Source organism: Equus quagga, chromosome 15 (assembly GCF_021613505.1).
Source record: "Equus quagga isolate Etosha38 chromosome 15, UCLA_HA_Equagga_1.0, whole genome shotgun sequence".
Lineage (NCBI taxonomy): Eukaryota > Metazoa > Chordata > Mammalia > Perissodactyla > Equidae > Equus > Equus quagga.
This window is the reverse complement of record NC_060281.1, coordinates 73427279-73450269: the sequence shown is the minus strand read 5'-3', so window position 1 is coordinate 73450269 and position 22991 is coordinate 73427279. Positions and strand designations below refer to the sequence as shown.

Sequence of the window (22991 nt, the reverse complement as noted above, 5' to 3'; positions counted from 1 at the left end):
TGGAAAATTAATATTCACCATAGTTTGTCAGTCCCAAAGTTAATGTAATATATTCACTGTCTTTCAGATGTTTTGCATACTTAGTCATTTTTTAAAATTAGGTTGAAAATGGGCTGGCCCGGTGGTACAATGGTTAAGTTCACACGTTCCGCTTCACCAGCCCAGGGTTCGCCAGTTCGGATCCAGGTGCGGACGTGGCACTGCTTGGCAAGCCATGCTGTGGCAGGTGTCCCACATATAAAGTGGAGGAAGATGGTCACAGATGTTAGCTCAGGGCCAGTCTTCCTCAACAAAAAGAGGAGGATTGGCAGCAGGTGTTAGCTCAGGGCTAATCTTCCTCAAAAAAAAAATTAGGTTGAAAATATTGTTTATGCCTGCTGTAGCTTGTTGTGGGTTTCAGACGCAGCCCAGTGACTCAGCCTGTATACCTTTCTTTTTCCCTAGGGGTTTTGTGTATTGCCGGAATGAGGAGCTGGAACCAGGATGGATTGCTTTTGGCAGCGGCAGGCTTCTCCACCGGCCTGCGTCTTTTGATAATAAGCCTCACTCCCTTTTCCAGGTCATTGACCAGAATACCCTTCAGGTAAACAGAAAACCAAACCAAGGCATTGTCTTTAATATTTTGGAGACAGTAGGGGAAGTTCCTGACATCAGAAGTAACAATAATACAGCTGATGTATTTTCCTGCCAGAGTGGCAGCCTTCTAATTGTCATCATTTGGGCATTCTGTTTTTTCTCTAATGTCTTAGAGTTTTCCCACATGATCTGAGTGAATGTGTTCTCTAAGAGTTTCTTTTTTTTTTTTTTAACAAATTTTTTTTTAAAAGATTTTATTTTATTTTATTTTATTTTTTTCTTTTTCTCCCCAAAGCCCCCCAGTACATAGTTGTATATTCTTTGTTGTGGGTCCTTCTAGTTGTGGCATGTGGGACGCTGCCTCACCGTGGTTTGATGAGCAGTGCCACGTCCGCGCCCAGGATTCAAAGCAACGAAACACTGGGCTGTCTGCAGCGGAGTGCGCGAACTTAACCACTCGGCAACGGGGCCAGCCCCTCTCTAAGAGTTTCTAAGGCCAATACTGAACTTTTTTTTTGTGATATTAAAGAAAATTCTAGAGAGTCAAGGTGTTATAAATACTGGCTTTTTTTTTTTTTTATGAGGAAGATTGGCCCTGAGCTAACATCTGTTCCCAATCTTCCTCTTTTTGCTTGAGGAAGATTGTTGCTGAGCTAACATCTGTGCCAGTCTTCCTCTATTTTGTATGTGGGATGGCTTGATAAGTGGTGTGTATGTCTGTGCCCAGGATCCAAACCTGCAAACCTTGCACCGCTAAAGTGCAGTACACAAACTTAACCATTACACCACCAAGCCGGCCCCTGGCTTTTTGTTTTTTCAGCCAGATCTATTTTGGGAAGGCATCGTTTCCCTATTCATTTTGTTCTAAACAGACTTTCTGTGGGAATGGGAGCTTTGAAATGAGTTTAGATAAGATCGCTGTGGGTTATGTATTAAGAGCTCATCTGTAGTGCTCTCCCAGCACTCTATCACAGCACTTGCTAATTATACTGAAATTACCTGCTCTTGTATGTAACTCCTCCCCCAGGCCATGCACACCTTTAGGTCTGGACCCTGTCTTACTCTTCTTTCTGTCCCTAGAAGGCAGCACAGTGCCTAGCATTTGATTGATGAGAATAGTAATAGTAACTACCATTTATCTGTGTCTCTCTGTGCCACGCCTGGCCTCAGCAATGTACATATATTTCCTTTCCCTGCCTGTAAGGTGTAACCATGGCAGTTTTCATCTTACAGACAAAGCCATTGATGCTAGGCACAGTGTAAGCACTCAGTAAGTGTTCATTGTTGAAGGGAGAAATGCAGCTCTGACAGGTTAAGTCACTCGCCCAAGGCCACACAGCCAATAGTAGCAGCATGAGAACTTAAATGTGTGGTGCTCAGCACTAGAGTCTGAGCTCTTTACACTACAACTTTCTGCTTTTCAACCAAATTTGGACTGAACAGTTAGTTACCATCTGTGGAGTGAGTGCCCTGCGGGTAGTCACATCTAGGAATTAAGTAGGATGTTCCATCTCTTTTTGTCTGTCACTCAGCTATGCCTTTCCTGGAGAACGAGGATGAGTCTTGTTCGTCACTGTGTCTCCAGAGGTGCTCAGTAATTGTTGGATGGATAAAATGAATGAATTAACAAATAGGTGCCCAGTTGACTTCATTTCTTATTACTAATGCAGATAGATGAGAACATCTCCTATATTTATTTGAAATAGAGTTATAAGCCTGGGAGTTAGACAGATGTTAAATCTTGGAACATGGTTTACATTTGAAGTAATGTCAGTTTACATTGTCCAAGAAAGCAGTGCTGTCACTCACTAAATATGTGCCCTGGGAGCGATTTGGGGGTAGCTTAGGCCAATCAGTAGCTGTCAATTCTCTAAATTTCTTGGCACTACAAGTTTGAAGTGTGGCTGTAGCAACTAAATGAATTTTTATTTTTGAGGTAGACAAAACAAGTCTGGAAAAAAGTTCATATGATATGAGTTCAAGGGTCCAAAGCAACCTTAGGAAAACTAGTGACTCACCAAAAGGGGGGGAGTAGCTGAAGGTCATTGTTACTGTTCCCTGAAGGCATCTGACCTTCTCTAATTATTTTTATTTTGGGATTTTCAGTTCTGTTCCTACTCCTGGATTTTTTTAAAAAACTTACTCAGTAGTTTTCTTGGTTCTCATTTTCTCTCATTTTAAGTGCTTTTCTCTGGCAGTAAAAATTATTATGTAACTACACATTTAATATGAAATGGTGTAAAGCTTATTCATTGTGGATGAATAATGTTTGGTATTGGAAACACATGCCTTCATGTCTAATATAGAGAATTGGTGTTTGTCTTTTTCCCCTAATGGACTTGGTGGATTTCACCAAGCCCTCATGTGCTAAGTTAGGATCTTGCATGTGCTTTCATTTTTTTAAAAATTATTTCTCCTTTCCCCTTCTCCCTCTTTTCTGCTTTCCCTCTTGTCTTCCTTTTGACTTCTTTTTCCCCTCCTTCCATATTTATTAAATAACTTTGAGTTAGGCTCTGAATTAGGTGCTGGGGATATAAAGATAAATAAGATACAATTCCTGTCCTTTAAATATAATTAATAGTCTGAAATTCATTTACTAAGGAACTTTCAAAAAGTACTATTTCTCTAAAAATTTGGGGTTTTTGTAGATTTTTAAAATTTTTTTTCCTTTTCCTCCCCAAAGCACCCCCGGTACATAGTTGATATCTTTAGTTGTGGCATGTGGGATGCTGCCTCAGCATGGCTCAATGAGCAATGCCATGTCTGTGCCCAGGATCCAAACTGGTGAAACCCTGGGCCACCGAAGCAGAGTGTGCAAACCCAACCATTTGGCCTCGGGGCCGGCCCCTAAAACTTTGTTTTTAGTAAGTGATAAAACACACATGAATAGCAGATTCAAAGTGTTTAGTAAATACTTTTTCCTATTAAAATATAATTTCAGTTAATCTCAAGAATCCTATTTATCTGTTGCATGGCTCATTATATGAACTTTTATATTTTTGTCGTGTAATTTTCATATATTGTTCTTAGAGATACATATCAGTTTTATTTTGATCAGGAAGCCTATTGAATTCTCATTTTGAACTTAATGGCATTGACAATGAAATGATAGAATTAATCAGAATTTGTATGTCATGTAAATGAAGTTTTTCTCCTTTTGTGTCCAGGTGTGCCAGATGGTACCAATGCCAGCCAATCACCTCCCTGTTGGCAGTACTATGAGCACTGTGCACCTTTCTTCAGATGGCACTTACTTCTATTGGATCTGGTCACCTGCCAGTCTGAATGAGAAAACACCTAAGGGGCATTCTGTCTTCATGGACATTTTTGAACTTGTGGTAAGTTTCACTTTCTCATTTTGTGTCTTTCCAGAGACATTTCTATTTCCTTTCTCTTTATACTGTTTTTCAAAGGACCTAAGAAACTTGGAGTGTGTACAGTGTGTTTGCTGTTGCCTTGAAACCAATTTTTCTTTTGGATGTCTTTGAAGGTTTCTTTGTTTGGAGTTGTCTGACACAAATAAAACCAAACTTTCTGGAGGTTAATCTGACAATAGAGTGGAGATAACAATAGCTAATGTGTGGACAGTGGGTTTTTAAAGTAGGAAGGCTCATGGGACTTCTTGGAAATTTGGAAGTTAATTACAGTAGCAAGATCGGGTCTATAGATAGATATGGGGAGTCTCCGAGAGAGATGACAATTAAAATTGTGAGAAGACATTTATTCATTAGATATTAGCTAAATGCCTACTGAGAGCCAGGCAGTGTTATATCTAGGTGATGGGAATGCAGAGATGGGTAAGGTGGGCAGGATCTTTGCTCAAATGGAGCTTGTATTCTGGCTGGTGGGTAGGTTGGGATCGTGGTGGTGGTGGAGAGACAAAAAATTAGCCATAAACAAGTGAGCAAATAAGTGGGCAAGGTAATTTTAGGTAGTGAAGGAAAAGTAGTAGTTAACCAGATGAAGAAGTTGGGAAATAAGGGAGGGAAGAACATTCTAGGAAGAGGAGACTGCAAGTGCAAAGGCTCTGTGGCAGGAGCAAGCATTCCTGTTTTAGGAAGTGACAGTGGGCCAGAGTGGCTGGAACGCAGAGAGAAGGAGAGCTTGGGGCTGGAAGAGACTGGGAGCCTTGGTAGTCTAGGCTATACTGTTCCAGTGCAGTAGCCAGTGGCCACATGTGGCTCTTTAAATTAGTCAGAATAAGATAAAATTAAAACTTTAGTTGCTCAGTCACATTAGCCACGTTTCAGTTAGCCACCTTAGCCAATGTAGCTGGCTAGTGGTTACTGTCTTGAACATCAAAGGTATAGAATGTTTCCATCATTGAAGAAACTTCTATTGGACAGAGCTGGTCTAGAGAGGATTTGGTGAGAGTTGTAGGAGAAAAAATTGCCCCAAGCCAGGTCTGTGTCAAAACTTTTTTTCCGTGATGTAATTTACGTATTCCTTCTGGGAAGAAATTAGCATTCCTGAAGAAAAAAAAACCACAAGCAATTTTCTGATAAATTTTAATGGGGTTAAAACTTGTTCTGGGAAACCAGTCACCCATCCCACCAGCTGACTGTCAGTCAGGAGTCTCATAACCTTTAACCACACATTCTTTTCTTTTTCTCTTTAGTTTCTCAGTATTCTCTGATCATTATCGTTTCTTATAAAATGTGCCAACCAGAGTGAATCTTTGAATTGATCTGCTAGAGATTGAACTAGAACATGCGCTCATAATTAAATTGTCAGGAAAGCTTTTTTTTGTTTGTTTTTTAACAGACTTGCCAGCTGTTTAAAGAATTTAGGTCTTTATCCCCAGAATAATGAGAAAACATTGAGGAATCCTCCCTTTCCATGATACGCTTTTGTTAAATTAAAAGAAAAAATTGTATCAGAGAAATACATGCCCGTGGATTAAAGCTTCAGGTAGCGCATCCAAGCTCATAGGGAGAAGAGAGAGGCCCTTGCCCCGTCCCTGCCGTGCTCCTCATGGGCAGTTACTGTGCTGGTTTCAGTTTTTTGTTCTTCTCATGGTTACCTTGATATCTCTCATAAAAGGCTTATATTGCTGTTTCTTGATTTCTGAACTCCATATATTGTGTGTTGATGTTTCTTTTTGCTGTAATAGATGAGGATTTGGCTCAATTCCTCTTCTTCCTTTCCTGCTTCTTTGTAATGTATTTATTTCATTCATTCTAATTCCTCTTTGGGGTATCTTTGTCACTTTTGGTTAAACCTTTCTTTCTTATTCCTCAGCTCTAGGCAGTATCTCTTGTTCCCCCTATTTTAGAAGATAGAGATAGTAGTGTCCCTTCCTGTCCTTCAGTGTGGGCAAAGCCGAAACAAGAAGTATATGTTCAGAGGAATCCCAAGAGGAGGACCCCATCCAGCCTTCGAGAGTCTTAGGAATTGGAGTCATCCGGTCTGGCGCAGAGCCATTGTGAGACAAGGGCTATAGACTGAAAGTTTATAAAAGGAAAGTTTATAAAAGCTGTCGTCCCCTTGGGGCCAGCCTGGTGGCGCAGCGGTTAAGTGCGCACATTCTGCTTCAGCGGCCCGGGGTTCGCCAGTCCGGATCCCAGTTGTGGACATGGCACCACTTGGCAAGCCATGCTGTGGTAGGCGTCCCACATATAAAGTAGAGGAAGATGGGCATGCATGATAGCTCAGGGCCAGTCTTCCTCAGCAAAAAGAGGAGGATTGGCAGCAGTTAGCTCAGGGCTAATCTTCCTCAAAAAAAAAATAAAAAATGGAACTGTGGTCCCCTTTCTGGTGTACGTAGCATTTGTGCTCACGTGCTGGCTGCCCAGGCAAAAGACTAGACGTTTGTTTTCTGAAGAAACTGCATGACTCCAGAAAAAAGATCTTGATATACTGACACTGGGGTTCATCCAAGGAAAAGACTTGCTGCCCCGGCAAATCGCCCACAAGCGATTCCAGTAAGCAAGCCTCAACCATGTGCACAGCATTCCTGATTACTACTGAACTTTTAAAAAAGAACAGATACATGGAGCTGGCCCCTTGGCTGAGTGATTAAGTTCATGTGCTCTGCTTTGGTGGCCCAGGGTTCGTGGGTTCAGATCCTGGGCACAGACCTACACACCACTGATCAAGCCGTGCTGTGGTGGCATCCCACATAGAAGAACTAGAATGACCTACAACTAGGATATACAACTATGCACTGGAGCTTTGGGGAGGGAAAAAAAGCATACCTTAAAAAAATAAAAAAGAGCAGATACAAAACAACTCTAGCAAACAAAGCTCAAAACTTTGGAGAGGTATGTGTGTAGAAAGGAGGGGAATAGGTAAAAAAAGTTTGGCAAAATACTGATACTTGTTGAAGCCAGGTGATGGGTACATGGGGTGCTTATTATACTATTCTCTCTTTTGTGTACATTTAAAAATTACCCTAATAAAAAGTCTTAAAAACTAAAAAAAAGCAGACAACCAAGGATCTCTAGATAAATGAGGAGAGCCTCCAATTTGAAAATTATAAATAAGTAAAAGTAGAATAAAACTTTATAAACACTAACTACTCTGTGAGATATGAGAAGATACTGCATTCGTAAAATCAAAACCAGATGTCACAAAAAAAGAACAATTGGGGGATGAGAAAGAGCTCCTGGAAGTTAAAACTACAATTGTCAAAAATTTTAAATTAATAAAAGGGTTAAAGATAAGAAGAAATCTCCCAGAAAGTAGGACAAATAGATAAACAACAGTAAATATGAGAGAAAAGATAAACGACATAGAGGAGTAATCCGTCTAAAGTCTTACTAATAGGGGTTCCAAAAGACAACAGAGAAAATAAAGAGGAGGAGAGGATCAAAGAAATAATAGAAGAAAAATGTCAGACTAAAGGACACTGATGTCCAGAGTAAAAGATATCTGGCACAGTGAATGAAAAATGCCCACACTGGGGCACATCATCCTGAAATTTCAGATTATTAGGAATAAAGAGAGGATTTTAGAGCTTCCAGAAATAAAATAAAATGGTATACAAATGATGATAATTAGAAAATCACCAGGCTATTCAATAGCATTACTTGAGGCAAAAGTGGAGCCATGGGGCCCGCCCGGTGGCATAGTGGTTAAGTTCATGTGCTCCACTTCACTGGCCCAGGGTTCGCAGGTTTGGAACCTGGGCACAGACCTACACACTGCTCATCAAGCCATGCTGTGGTGACATCCCACATAAAAAAAATAGAGAAAGATTGGCATAGGTGTTAGCTCAGGGCCAATCTTCCTCAAGTAAAAAGAGGAAGATTGGCAGCAGATGTTAGCTCAGAGCCAATCTTCCTCACCAACAAAAAAAAGGAGCTGTCCTTTCAAAATTCTGAGGGAAATTGATTTCCAACCCAGAAGTCAGTATTCAATCAAAGTATCAATGAAGTGTAAAAACAACATAAAGATAGTTTTAGACATAGAGTTATACAATCAAAAGCCTATTCCAGCCTTGGAGGAAAGAGAACAACTGAAATAGCCTCTGTCAGTGGCATGAAATGAAAAGTTGGGGGGGAAGGAGCCTGCTCTATATTAAAAGAACCACCTTTGACTCATTTTTGGAGTCTGAATCAAACAAACCAACTGTTAAAAAAATTTTTTTTGGAGACAGTTTGGAACTTGAATATAAAATAAGTATTAGATGAACCCAACGGGTTCTTCTTAATTTGTTTTTAAAGTATGATAATGACATTGTGGTTATATAATAAAATGTCATTTTTAAAGATGTGTAGTGAAGTATTCAAAAGTGGAATTACTTGATGTCTGTGCTACGCTTCAAAATGCTTGAGCAAAAAAGATGTGGATCGGTTAAACAGGTGCGGCATTATCTGGATAATAGTTGAATTTGGATAATGGGTATATGGAGGTTCATTATACTATTCTGTGTTTTTGCATATGTTTGAAATTTTTCATCATTAAATAAAATTTTAAGCATCACCAGCCACTAGGTTAGCAGCTTCCAAACTGCTGACTTGGGAAGCTAAACATAGATATCTGGCTTACTGCCTATGCTACTTTCATAGAATGGAACACTGTGTAGCCATTAACAAGTATGCGGCAGATCTGCATAGACTGAAGTAGATTAATTTCCAAGTTCTACTGTTTAGTATGAAAAGCTGGGTTCAGAACACTGTGTGTGTTTGCTACTTGCTGTGTGATAAAAGTTAGGGTAGGGAGGCGGACTCTTTCTGCAGTTGTCCTCCTACATTGTTAACTGCTTTCCTCTCTCAATGGATCGTTCAGCACAGCGTACAAATACTTGGAGAATATCCTGTCTTAAAAAACGAAACAACTCCCGAGGCTGGCCCTGTTGTGCAGTGGTTAAGTTCGCACGTTCTGCTTTGGCGGCCTAGGGTTCTCCGGTTCAGATCCCGGATGCAGGCATGGCACTGCTTGGCAAGCCATGCTATGGCAGGCGTCCCACATAGAAAGTAGAAGAAGATGGGCACGGATGTTAGCTCAGGGCCAATCTTCCTCAGCAAAAAGAGTAGGATTGGCGGCAGATGTTAGCTCAGGGCTAATCTTCCTCAAAAAAACCAGAAACAACTCCCTTAACCCATAGCCACCTCCACTCCCCCATTTTTGGCTCCCTTTTACAGCAATACTCTTGACAGAGTTTATTCTTACTGTTTTTATATTCTTTTCTTGCATTCTTTCTTGAACCTGCTCCGGTCAGTCTTGCATCCTCACCACCAAAACAGCTCTTGCCAAGTTTACCAGGGACTTCCACGTTACTAAGTTCAGGGTCAACTCAGTCTGCTCTTTACGTGACCTTTTAGCAGTATTTAATGTGTTTTATCACTCCCCCATTCTTGAAACTGTGTTCACTTGGCTTGTGGGACATCCTATAGGACATCTCCTGTCACTCGTTGTTCCTGCCCAGCCTTGTCTTCTCTACCTTCCAACAATCATGTGTGCCAGGACCTGTTCCCAGGACCCCTCGCTCTGCTCTATCTGTTCTGACTCCCTTGTTGATCTTGTCCTATCTTATAGCTTTAAATGCCTCTTTATACTGATGATGCTTACATTTGCTTCTCAGCCAAACCTGTCCCCGGAGCTGTAGATGCATATCGATGTGGGTGTTTATTTGTATATGCACAGAATGTGAGACTTTTCCAGTTGGAAGTCTGATAGTCACCTCAGGCTAAATATGCCCCCAACCAAACTTCCAGTTTTACTCCAGACTTACTCCTCCTGCAAGCTCGCCCATTTCAGTTAATGGTATCTGTGTCCTTCCAGTGCTGGCCAGAAACCTTTGGTGTCACTCTTGAGTCCTCTTTTTTTCCCTTCCCAAATTCCATGTCCTGTCGGCAGATGCTGCCTGCTCTACCTTCAAAGTATATCCGCAAACCCGTGACCTCTGTACAGGTACTACGTGATTTGGGTCCCTCTTCACCTCCCACTCTCTGCACCTGCCACTCACACCACTTGAGCCATAGCCAGCCTCCTTGCTGACACACAGAGACGCCAAGTGTGCTGCCACCGCAGGGCCTTTGTGCTGGGACGTCCTCCTGCAGATAACCACGTGTTCTCTCACATTTTTTTAGGTCTCTGTTCAAGGATCACCTTATCAGAAAGACTTTTCTGACCATTCTATATAAAATATTTTATATAAAATAAAATCCTATCCCTTCTATTGAATTCTGCTGAGAAGTCAAGATTGAGACTGAAAGAGGTCTTTTGAATGGAGACTGTGGAGGCCATTGGTGGTAGCCATAGCAAGAGCTGTTGTGGGGGAGAGGGTTGGAAGCCGGATGGATTTGGCTGAGGAGTGAGGTGGAGAGGATGAGACGGGAGAAGAATAGGGAATTCTCTGCAGAGATTTGTCGCGAGAAAAGGAGAGAAATTAGAGGGAGGTAGTGGAGTAGACTCTGGGGATGTTGAAGTATTTTTAACTTTGTTTTTTAAAATTTAAATTATTCAATAAATAATAAAATCACCTGCTTCAAAATTTATAAATTATAGGGCTTAGCCATAGCCCTCTGGTGAACTGCCTGGGTCAAACCAGACAAGAAAGTTTATCTATAAAGTGTATGTTTAAGGTGTACAGCGTGATGATTTGACATATGTATACATTGTGAAATGATTACCACAATCAAGTCACTTAACACATCCATCACCTCACATAGTTACTACGTGTGTGTGTGTGTTGAGAACGTTTAAGATCTACTCTTGGCAAATTTCAAGTATACAGTAGAGTATTATTTATAGTCACCGTGCTGTGCGTTCGATCCCCAGAACTGATTCATCTTCTAACTGAATGTTTGCACCCATTGACCACCATCTCCCCGTCCGGTAGCCCCTGGCAACCACCATTCTACTCTCTGTTTTTACGAGTTCAACTTTTTTATCTTCGACATATAAGTGAGATCATACAGTATTTGATCATAAATAAGATCATACAGACTTATTTCACTTAGTATAATGCCCTCAAGTTTCATCCATGTTATCACAAATGGCAAGATTTCCTTCTTTTTATGGCTGAATGCTGAAATCCTTTACTTTCCTGATTCATGATAAATTTGGTTTCTAAATGGTGTAAATATTTGGAGAGGTAGTCGGGACCATTTCCTGTAAGGCCTTGCAAGGTATTTGGATTTTATTCCTTGTGCCATGGAAAGCTCTTGGAGAGTTTTGAGCAGGATCTGGTTTTAAAAGTCCATTGTAGCTTTTGGATCAAGAATAGACAAAAGCAAGATTTAAAGATCCTTAAAGAGGGCTGGCCCCGTGGCCGAGTGGTTAAGTTTGTGTACTCGGCTTTGGCATCCCAGGCTTTCGCCAGTTTGGATCCTGGGCACAGACATGGCACCACTCATCAGTCCATGCAGCCTCCCACAAAGCACAACCAGAAGGACCTACAACTAGAATGCACAACTATGTCCTGCGGGGCTTTGGGGAGAAGAAGAAGGATAAAAAAAAAAAAAAAAAAAAAATTGGCAAAAGATTTTTGCCCGGGGGCAAATTTTTTTTTAAAAAAAAAAAAGATTCTTAAAGAGACTAAACAACTATAGAAAAGATCATATATTAGTTTTATAATCAGAAAAAAATTAAATTTTAAAAACATTTTTGGGATCTTGAACACCACTTGTGTTCTTCCTTGCATTGCATCATTTTTCATGAAACATTCAGCTGAGTTTGATCTATAGAGTAGGCCTCTTGGTACCTAGGATTGAGGGAAAACTATAGGATTGAAGGATGGCTAAAATGAATACATAATCGGAGAGTAGGATCCAACTTGTCTTTCAAATGATTTCTTATTAACTCAATGGAATTAGATAACTAATCATTATATAAGGTAGACTATAGAAACACAGTTAGAGGAGTATGATGTAAAGAAATGGAATGTGGAGAATAATCTCCCTAACTAATTTATGCTATTATTAATATAAAACAACCTATAACACTTGGATCACAGAATTTCTCTGACTTTTGGCATATTTCAGTTATCTACTGCTTTTCAACAAACCACTGCAAAACTAAGTGACTTCCAGCAGTCATGATTTGTAGGTTGACTGGGCTCAGCTGGGTGGTTCTTCTCTACATGGAGAAGCTGAAGTCACACCTGCAACTTCATTCATCTTGGAGCTTGGCTGGGGCTGTAACATTCAAGGTGGTCTTTCATTTTCCAGAGTCTCTCTCCACTTGACCTCAGTAGTCTAGGCTGGACCTCTTGATAGCATAGAGGCTGCCTTTCAGATGGGAGCTTTTCAAGAGGACAAGTGCTTATCAAGCCTCTGCTTGCACGATGCTTCCTAATGGCCAAGCCTAGAGGCGGTGTGGGAGGGGACTAAACGAGGGCATGAATACCAGGACGTGTCATTCACTGGGCCCACTAATGTAACAGTCTACCACTTGGAGTCGCAGCCCTTTTGAAGCTCTAAGACGCTTACACTTCTGGCCTTTTAAGACTACAGAATAGCTGAGGCATGGAATCTTCCTGCCTGATTTGGTTACTTCTACACTCAACACATCCCTGCTTGAGAATCTTCTATAACTCTTTTGTGCCTTTTCAGAGCCCAGTTTTTTGTTTTGTTTTGTTTTGCTGTGGAAGATTAGCTCTGAGATAACATCTGTGTTTCCTCCACTTTCTATATGGGTCGCCACCACAGCATAGCTGATGAGTGGTGTAGGCCCATGATCTGAACCTGCGAACTGGGCTGCCCAAGCAGAGCATGCCAAACTTAACCACTGCACCCCAGGGCCAGCCCCCACAGCACAGTTTTTACATCTTCACTTCTGTTTTGTTCTCTATAAACTGCTGTTCTTTAGATAGATTCAGTGGCAATCTTACTGCTGCTTTGTCCTCTTTAGTCCCTTCCTAAACATACGGTCATTACAGTAATGGACACACTAGATCCCTTTCCCTCCTTCTCTCTATGGGTTTGTTACTTCCTTTAAATTATGATCCTGATGACTAAGATGCCCTTCATTCATCCAGTATTAATCCAGTACCTGCTACATTGCATTGTCTGGGTAGCAGGGTAACAAGCTTTTGTTTTCAAGGAGCTTACATTACAGTGGGGGGAGTTAGCCAGTAAGACAGTAAACAACAAGAACAGAATGACTTCAGCTAGTGACAAATGCTGGGAGAAGCTAAAGCAGGATGGTGTGATAGAGAGTGAGTGGGGTGGAGGAGGGGAGCTACTGTAGTTTGGCTGGCAGCAAGGGCCTTTCTGAGGAAGGACATTTGAGCTGAGATCTGAATGATTAGCACCCATCCTTCCTGACAGATAGGGTGACCAACTACCCCAGTTTGCCTGGGACTGAGAGATTGCTCAGGACATGGGACTTTCAGTGCTAAAACCAGGACAGTCCCCGACAAACCGGAATGGTTGTTAAGTCCGGGAGAAGGGAACAGCAAGTACAAGGCCTAGAGTTAGGAGGAACCTTGGCATTTTGGAGGAGTAACAGAAGGCCATTGTGGCTGAAAGCATGATGAGAAAGGGCAAGCAGAGGCAGATGAGGCTAGGAGTTCAGCGGACTTTGGACCACATGGGTCTTACGGGTAGTTTGGATTCTGTTATAAGTGTGTTGGGAAGTCACTACAGCGTTTCAAACAGGGAAGGATGCGGTTTTATTTACATTTGTAAATGGAAGGACCTGTTTTATTTACAGGTTTTATTTTGTGGTTTTACTTACATTTGTAAATGATCCTTGTCTGGTGTGTGGAGAGGAGAGCATAGCACACAGGTGCCAAGGGGGAAATAGGAGAGCAGGTGAGAGGCAGGTTCAGTCCTCAGGCTGGAGATGATGGTGGCTCGGGCCATGGAGGGAGCCAGGAGGGAGGCTTCTTATCACTCTTAACTCGTGCTGCTTCCCTCTCCTCTCAGGCTCATCTTCTTTCTAAATCAGTAGCTTTTTTATCCTGAAGAGCTTCTTTGCTAAGTATAGCGGTTCATAGCTGTACCACCGTGTAGCAAACCGCAGTCCTCCTTGCTTCCCCCAGGTGCTTTATCAGGTTTTCTTTTCAGTATTTTCAAAGTACTCGAACACAACAATATAGTTTTGTGGTGTTTTTTTTTTTTTTTTCAGTTGTCCATTGTTTTTCTCTTAGGGCCAGATTGGGCAATACTTTTGAATGCGAAGCTTAAAGTGATTGAGTTTTGTCTTGGATGCCTTTGAAGGGTTATATTTAGAGTTGTGCGACATAAATAGAGCTATGTTTGGTAAAAGTTAATCTAGCAAGAGGCTGGGTCTAAAACAATGTGGTAAGACGTGGATGTGTTCAATTTTAGGCGAAAGTAGGCTCTTCAAGTTGAAGAACCAGGGAGTGGGAGGCAGTTAGAAAAGTGGGACTAGATCTCAGTATCGAGGATGAGTCTGGATATAGAAACGTGGGAGTTGCGTGGAGAGCTGGGATTGGATTTGGGCGAGGGCACTGATGTGTTTATTCAGCAAGCCATCAGGTATTTACTGTGTGCCTCCTAAGTGCTGGGAATGCTATGGTGAACCAGGCCGGCAGGCTCCCTGTTCTTGGGGAGCTGGCATTCAGTCCCGGTAGGGGCAATAGAAGGGCAAACAGTAAATGAATTAGTGAGTAAGATAATTTCAGAGAGTGGTAAGTGCTGTGCAGATAACAAAACAGGGTGATGTGCTCTGGCTTGGAGGGGTTGTGGAGGAGATTCTTCTTTAGATTGGTAATCAGAGAAGGCCTCTTTGAGGAGGTGACATTCTACCTGAGACCTGAATGATGGGAAAGAGCTAGCCATGGGAAGAGCTAGGGACAGAGTGTTCCAGGCGGAGGTCTTAGACACCAGAGCCTAGGTTTAATCCTAGGCAAGCTCCAATTTAAGTCAGTGGAGATGCGGAACCAGCAAATAAGAGAGAGCAAGGCAGTGGGCCAGCCCTGTGGCCTAATGGTTAAGTTCAGCTTTCTCCACTTCAGCAGCCCGGGTTTGGTGCCCGGGTTTGGTTCCTGTGTGCAGACCTACACCACTTGTCGGCAGCCATGCTATGGTGGCAACCCACATACAAAATAGAGGAAGATTCGCAACAGATGTTAGCTCAAGGTGAATCTTCCTCAGGCACCAACCTCGTCGAATGAATCTGAGGCGGATTCTCCACAGACAAAGCCACCCTCCCCTGATTCTTTGCCGTCCACTTCATCCTACCGTTCATCGTCACAGCTCTAGTAATCGTCCACTTACTATTCCTCCACGAAACCAAAAAAAATTCCTCACCAAAAAAAGAGAGAGAGAACAAGGAGAGCAGAGACTGGGTTAGCTTTGCTCACTAGCAGAGTACCTTACACATGATAAGTGTTCATGTTATGAAGAAGCAAACCAGGATTGTGTTCTGTCACCAGGACTGAGGAGGGAGAAGCCCAAGGCACCCGTGGCACAGCTTATGCAGAAGTTGAGGAGAAGGTGGATGGTTTTGGTTTTAGGGTACTCGTGGACCGTCAAGGATGTCCACTTGTTAGAGGGTTAAGCAACTGCAAAGGGTTAAGAAGCGGGGGCAAGGAAATAGAAACAGCGTTTTTGGACTCTCTAAGAAATCCTTTCCCTTATCATCTGTGACTGTGTCATAAAAGTGTCCCCCAGTATCTACAGCTCCCTCTGGGAATCTTTACTGGCTGTGCTTCTGAATTTGCTTGTTTTCTCTTGCTGCTTCTCTGTTACCAACCTCCCACTTTGGACTCCTTCTTTGCTTTAATTTGCTTCTGTGAGCCTTGCCACTTTGCTCTCCTATTCCCTCTTATCTCTCTACCCCATAGCTTCAGGCCAGTCCTGCCCACCTTTGCTGGTGACACTAGTTTCTGAGACTCCAGCCAGATCCAGGAGCCTGGGTCTGGAAGGGGCAGTGGGATGCAGAGACTGCATGAGATATATTTGAGACATTTGACAGTTAGTGGAAGTGGAGAAAAGGGGTGGTATTTCAATGGGCCACCAACGTTTTGTTTAAGATCTCAAAGACCTGTGAATATTTGAAACCAAGGAGAAGGAAGTTAATAGAGAGGGAGGCATTGACGGTGAAGGGACAGAAGGGAATTAACTAAGGGAGCAGTTAGAGAGGAGGCAAAAGTGGAAGAGTTAACCTTAAATAACAAGAGGTGAAGTGTTTCTTCCTCTGAGCTAAGAGGAAAGGAAGAATAAATGAGGCTGGATACAAAGATTCTTGAGTTGGAAGAAAGATGAGTGGGAGCAGCTTATGGTAAGTGGTCTGGATCTTTTTAGCAATAAAGAAAGCCAGGGGTCTGCTTAAAGTCAAACTCCAAATTGGTGAAGGAATTTTGGAATCAGCACTCCAGAAATTTTGCTGGGGCATAATCAAGTGATGAGTGAAGAACTGCTAACCACCAAGGATCCAGTTGAAGCCAACATGTATTTTTAGCAGACAAAGTCTGCCTTTCGGCAGGATTGTTCTGCCAATACCTAAGCAGCTGGGGCTGATGTTAACTGCTGTTAATATGCAGTTTGGATTTTAGCTACTAATTATATTTCAAGAAGATATTATCCTCATAGTCATATTTAATAGTAAATCAAAAACTGATTGATTTGTTTTCTTCTCATCTTACTTGTACCTGTCAGAAGCTTGTTAATTACTGAGAACTGCCTATGGAATTCAATATAATGAATTTTAATCAACAGCTTTTCGTAGAACCTCATTACTTTTAGAATCTGGGCTATTATAAAAAATGAAAGCTCTCAGGGGCTGGCCCCATGGCCGAATGGTTAAAGTTCTGTACGCTCTGCTTTGGCGGCACAGGTTCGTGGGTCCTGATCCCAGGTGTGGACCTACTCTACCTGTCAGCCGTGCTGTGGAGGCATCCCATGTACAAAAAATAGAGGAAGGCTGGCAAAGATGTTAGCTCAGGGCTAATCTTCCTCAAGAAAAAAAAAAAAAGAGGAAGATTGGCAACAGATGTTACCTCAGGGTGAATCTTCCTCATCAAAAAGAAAAACCAAAAAGAAAGAAAGCTCTCAAACATAGTGTAACCTTTCTCTTGTCGTCAGTAGTTTCTATAGTATACTGAAGTTTTGAGGTTTACATCTACTCAGGTGCAGTTTTTGAAATACATTTGGACAACCAGATTACAATAATTTAATTCTCAAGTGGAAATTTGCTAATTAAATGGAAACATAGCATTTAAGGGCCTTTTTTTCTTTAAATATTAGGTTGAAGATGGTGTATTTGTAGCCAATCCGCTTCAGGAACGCACAATTCTAATGAGAAAAGAGGGCGAGTCTGCAAAAAGCATTAATGAGATGCTTCTGAGCAGACTTTCACGCTACAGAGCCTCCCCATCTGCAACGCTGGCCGCCCTTACTGGCTCCACCATCTCCAACACGCTGAAAGAGGACCAAGCAGGTATGCTGCCCTTTGTTTACCGTATCTCTTTACCTGTATAGCTCCATTCAGCTATATTTTTTTAAGACAGTTTTAGGTTCACAGCAAAATTGAGAGGAAAGTACAGAGATTTCCCACAGATCTCTTGCCCCGACACATGCGTAGCCTCTCCCCTTATCAGCATTCCCCACCAGATCGTATGTTAGTTACAATGATGAACCTGCATTGACACATCATTATCACCCAAAGTCCATAGTTTACCTTAGGGTTCACCCTTGGTGTTGTACATTCTATGGTTTTGGATAAATGCATAATGACAGATGTCCATCATTATGGTGTCATACAGAGTAGTTTCACTGCCCTAAAAATCCTGTGTGCTCCGCCTATTCATCCCCCTAGCCCCACCTCCTGGCGACCACTGATCTCTTTATTGTCTTCATAGTTTTCCCTTTCTCAGAACATCGTGTAGCTGGAATCGTACAGTATGTAGCCTTTTCAGATTGGCTTCTTTCACTTCATTATAAGCGTTTCAGTTTCCGCCACATCTTTTCATGGCTTGACACATTCAGCTTGTAATTGGTGAGAGCCGCCTGTGGGATTCAGGCAGCACTTCTTATTGAGCCTACAGTGTGCCAGGCAAAGCACTGTGCTTTACATAGTTCCGTCTTTCTATCTCCTTCCAGTCATTGTCTGTTTTCTTATTCCAAGTTAATCTATGTTGTTGGCTATGGACATGAAGTAGCACGAATCTGTAATAACTTAAAACAGCTTTGCCTTTAACTGTAAATACCTTATCATTGTTGGTAGTGTAAATTAATTGATTCCATGCTTAGCATATACTTTATGAATGTAAAAAGGTCATATTTAGCATCATCTTCACTAATTACAATCTTGACCCAGCAAGTAAGAGACAAACCTTCCATAACAGAGGTTGCTTTTTCTAGAATTTGGCGTTTAGTGTTTGTGCTTTAATCTTTTAAATCAAGTAATACATTTACAGAGTTTGAAAGTGAAAACAATACAAAAGTATATGCAGACAAATCTTCCTCCCACATCTTGGTGTATTCTATATTTTCCCCCCACCCTGCCCCCTGTAGGTAACTATATTTATTAGTTTTTATTTATCCTCACAGAATTCTTTATGCAAATACGATTAAAGACAAATTTATGTGTTCTTCTTTTCCTCCTTTTCTTAATAAAAGGTTGCACACTAAATACACCGTTCTGCACTATTACAGCACGAGTTCTTAATTGGGATAAACCTTTAAAGCGTTCATAAACATGCTCCCCCAAAGTTTTAAATAACATCATATGTGTAGCATCATAATTTTCATCAGATTTTCCAGGTCATCTGTGACTTAAAATGGTTAAGAATATTATTCTTCAAGAGTTTACAGATTAGATACCAACTACTTGAATTTGTAGCAAATCATGACCTGTAGTAAAAGATAAGGCTAGAAAAAGATGCCATATATAGAAAAATGTATCTGAATTCATATATGTTTAATGAATTTAATGCAGTTTTAGGCTTTAATCCTTTTATATATTGAAATGTTAGGATGAGAAAATATTAGTGATTAATTCATCATGAGACCATCAAAGTAAATACTTATTAGTCCATATTAGAGTGTAAGGATAGTATTTTACTTCCACAAGTCTCTATTGTATTAAATATAAGTGAGGAAATTATTAATAGTTGTTATAATTTGGGTCTGTGGATAATTTGAGTTATAGGAAATACTTTGTAAAGACAGTCCTTTTTTATCCAAAAAAACGTTTTTCCTGACAAGCTGAAGGCTTGATCTGGGTTTGTCCCTTGGGAGAAGATTGACTCTTAACGCTGAACAATAGAAATACTAAAAGAATGTTTGTTGGATAAGAAAATATGGGCTAAATCAGAAAAAACTGAGAAGACAAGGGCATATTTAGAATGCTGTGAAAACTGGTATCAGTATTCCAAACATGTGACCCCATTGTTCTTTTGTATACATTCTCTATGTATTCGTGTAACATGATGTTGTTACACAACGTTCACCAGTTTAGGCTAAGTGAACTTTTGACAGCTCAACATTCAGAAGGCCTAGAACTTTTTATTTTGTGATAAATTAATACCTATTACCATGTTAATAAGAGTATGTCTATTAAAAACATTGTGGTGATAATGTTATGCTCACAAAATTGCTAATTTTCCACTCATTGCCCCTTTTGAGTTTCTTACCTGTGGAAATTTATGCTCCTGACTTATGTCCTGAATGAAGAATCTACTTGTTGGGAGCTTGGAATTTTAAAAGGTGGAGCATTTTAGAAGCACAAGCATTCAAAATAAATATCAGACAGATTAGATTTCGCTTTTCTCATTTTTCCAATTGAAACCATCTGAAGACGATTTTATGTCTATCTGGGAAGCTTTGTTTTGTACCCTGACAGCTTCCTAGGTGAGCGCTCTGGTTGAATTTCCATCGTCAGTCCTAACTAGGCTAATATGTAGAAGGTCCTTAAGTTCACTCTTCGTTTGCAGATCTGCCAGTGAGTAAGGGAGGTCAAAGTACATTTTATACCTCTTGATTAGAAGCAATAATTATTTTCTTTATGATAGTTTATATCACTGGCCCAAAAAAAAGATAAAAATATATAACAGGTTATCATAAATCATGCAGATATAATATTTTGTGATAGATATTGTGAAAGTTTTTGTTAACTTGTTATAGATTGAAATTTCTGGCTGATTTCATGTTCAGAGCTATTTGTAATGAATGTAATATCACAAACCTGTTAAGAATTTGTTCTGTATAAAATGAAAAGATCTCTATAGGAGCACAGTTTCCTGGGGGAAACATAAACAGTGGGATTCTTCTTTTATTTTGAGATTTAGTCTATGGAAAGCTTCATTCTTTTGAAAGAATTTTTGGAGACATAAAGGCATATTGAATATTGTGAACATATTTGAGAAATGTTCAGATTATGTAAGAGGAGGCTTGGGGTCAGGCTTTTGAGCCAGAAGATCATTATTTTTTTCTTAGCTTCTTCTTGCTCTGTTTTCCGCATCTTGACATGTCATTTTTTGAATTTGGCGCCCCCCTATTATACTCTAATTTGTGTTGCTAATCACATTAATCTATGTGTCAAATATTTCTACTCACCGTTTTCATTCCTTTCACCAGCAAATACTAGCTGTGGACTACCTCTAAAAATGCTTCGGAAGACGCCCATATACACCTGTGGCACATACTTGGTGATGCTGGTCCCACCTCCAGGGGGATCGGGCAGCTCTGCTACCCGCTCTCTTTTTGGTGGAACAAGTGGTTTGTCATCGTTAAAAAGTAAGTTAAATTTGTGACACTTTTCCCAGTTTGTCTCCAACTTTGAAATTTAAGGCTTTTCTATTAATAACTTTAAATCTGCTCTGTTAAACAGTAGTTTACAATAGATTTCTGATAACAATAAAAAACTGTTATCAATATAGTTACAGGCTAGGAGGAATTGAAAATAGAATTTTCATAGATATATTAGTATCCTTTTGAAAACTGTCGTCTTACAAAATTACTAGAAATAATGAGTTCAGGAAAATTTTAGGAAATAAACTAATCTATTGTCGCATTATTTACTGGTGACATAGCAAGAACTCTACCCACTGTGACAGAATTCCAAAGCTATTAAAATAAGTATGTGAAACACATCCATTTTAGGACACATACAAAAATGTTAAGCAGAAGCTGTATAGTACAGAAGAAACATATGCAAACATTAATGTTAAGTATACGTATATCTTTATGGAAGAGGGAGGCACACTGTAGTAAGTGAAGCAGCATGGCTTTGCTTTCAGAATGGACAATTAGTCAAATGCAGTAAAACAGAATCAAAAAATGTTTCTTTCACATGGGCGTTTGCTGGCTTTATTACCTTGAGGACATCATTTACCCCTCTGAGCCTTAATTTTCCCACTTGTAAAAAATAAAAGGATAATAGTATCTCACACCATTGTTTGGTGACCCTATACACTAAAGTGTGTTAAAGTATTTCTAAAAAACAAAAATGAAAAAACCAGAAATGTTCTTTTTATATAGGGTAACAATTTTTTTTGCATTCTTTTTTTTTTTTCTTTTTTAAGATTGGCCCTGAGCTTGCATCTGTTGCCAGTCTTTTTTTTAATTCTTCTCCCTGAGTCCCCTCAGTACATAGTTGTATATTTCAGTTGTGGGTCCTTCTAGTTGAGCCATGTGGGACGCCGCCTCAGCGTGGCCTGATGAGCAGTGCCATGTCTGCGCCCAGGGTCCAGACCGGCGAAACCCTGGGCTGCTGAAGTGGAGTGCGCAAACTTAACCACTTGGTAACAGAGCTGGCATTTTTTGTTTCCATGAAATTTGTTTAGGCACATAAAGTTAAAATGTTTTAAAATCAGTTTACTTGTTTTTATTTCCCAGTATTTCGCGTTCTGTCCTCTTAAAATAATTTGCTTACAGTAATTCCGTTAAAGGATTATATTTTACATTTATATTTTTAAAAAAGTATTTCTTACTCTAACTTAAGCTTGCAGATATAAATTTGACCTCAGCAGTTTAAACAAAATCATTTATCTAATATCAGCTTAGCCTATAGGCCATTTTGAGTAGTTGCGTATGTTTGGAGATATTTATAAATAACCACTTCAGAACACTTTTGCCTTTAAAATCAGATTGGTTGGACTTTTTCTCAACAGCTTGTTTTCTCTGCTTATTCATCTGAACAGGATGTCCCCTTTACTCCTTGGGTAAATGATATAAATTTATTATTAGTCTCTTTTTTTTAAATAACAGCTTTATTGAGATATAACTTTCATACCATAAAATTCACCCCTTTAAAGTATACAGTCCACTGGTTTTAAAGTACATTCACAGAGTTGTGCAACTATTACCACTATCTAATTCCAGAACATTTCCATCACTCCGAAAAGAAACCCCAAACCCATTAGTAGTAACTCCCCATTTTTCCACTGGCCCCAGCCCCTGGCATCTACCAGTCTTTCTGTCTGGGTTTACCTATTCTTTCTGTCTGGACTTACCTATTCTGGACTTTTCATTTATATAGAATTATATAATATATGCCCATTTGTGTCTGGCTTATTTATTTATTTATTCAGATCATAGTGGTTTATCACTGTCTAATTTCAGGTATACATTGTTATATATCAGTTTCTATATAGACTGCATAATACTCACCACCAAGTCTAGTTTTTATCTGTCACCATACATGTGTGTCCCTTTACCCTTTCACCCCCCGCCCCCGTCCCTCTGGTAACCACTAATCTGTTCTCTTTATCTATGTGTTTGTTTATCTTCCACATATGAGTGAAATCATATGGTGTTTGTCATTCTCTGTTTGGCTCATTTTGCTTAACATGATACCCTCAAGATCCATCCATGTTGTTGCAAATGGGATGATTTTGTCTTTTTTTATGGCTGAGTAGTATTCCATTGTGTATATATATACACACCACATCTTCTTCATCCATTCATCAGTTGATGGGCACTTAGGTTTCTTCCATGTCTTAGCTTATTGTGGATAATGCTGCAGTGAACATAGGGGTGCATAAATCTCTTTGAATTGTTGATTTCAAGTTCTTTGGATAAATACCCAGTAGTAGGATAGCTGGGTCATAT

At 40.3% G+C, this 22991-nt stretch overlaps 1 protein-coding gene across 5 annotated transcripts in view; it reads left to right on the top strand.

Annotated features, from left to right (window-relative positions):
- The window catches only part of HECTD4 (HECT domain E3 ubiquitin protein ligase 4), a 183327-nt gene that overhangs the window by 58866 nt on the left and 101470 nt on the right, over positions 1-22991 (top strand). For all 5 annotated transcript variants that reach the window (XM_046641289.1, XM_046641287.1, XM_046641288.1 and 2 more), the window contains exons 6-9: positions 445-583; positions 3744-3914; positions 17184-17376; positions 20517-20675. In XM_046641289.1, coding sequence (XP_046497245.1) covers positions 445-583; positions 3744-3914; positions 17184-17376; positions 20517-20675 — 662 coding nt within the window. The remainder of the gene's footprint in view (positions 1-444; positions 584-3743; positions 3915-17183; positions 17377-20516; positions 20676-22991) is intronic.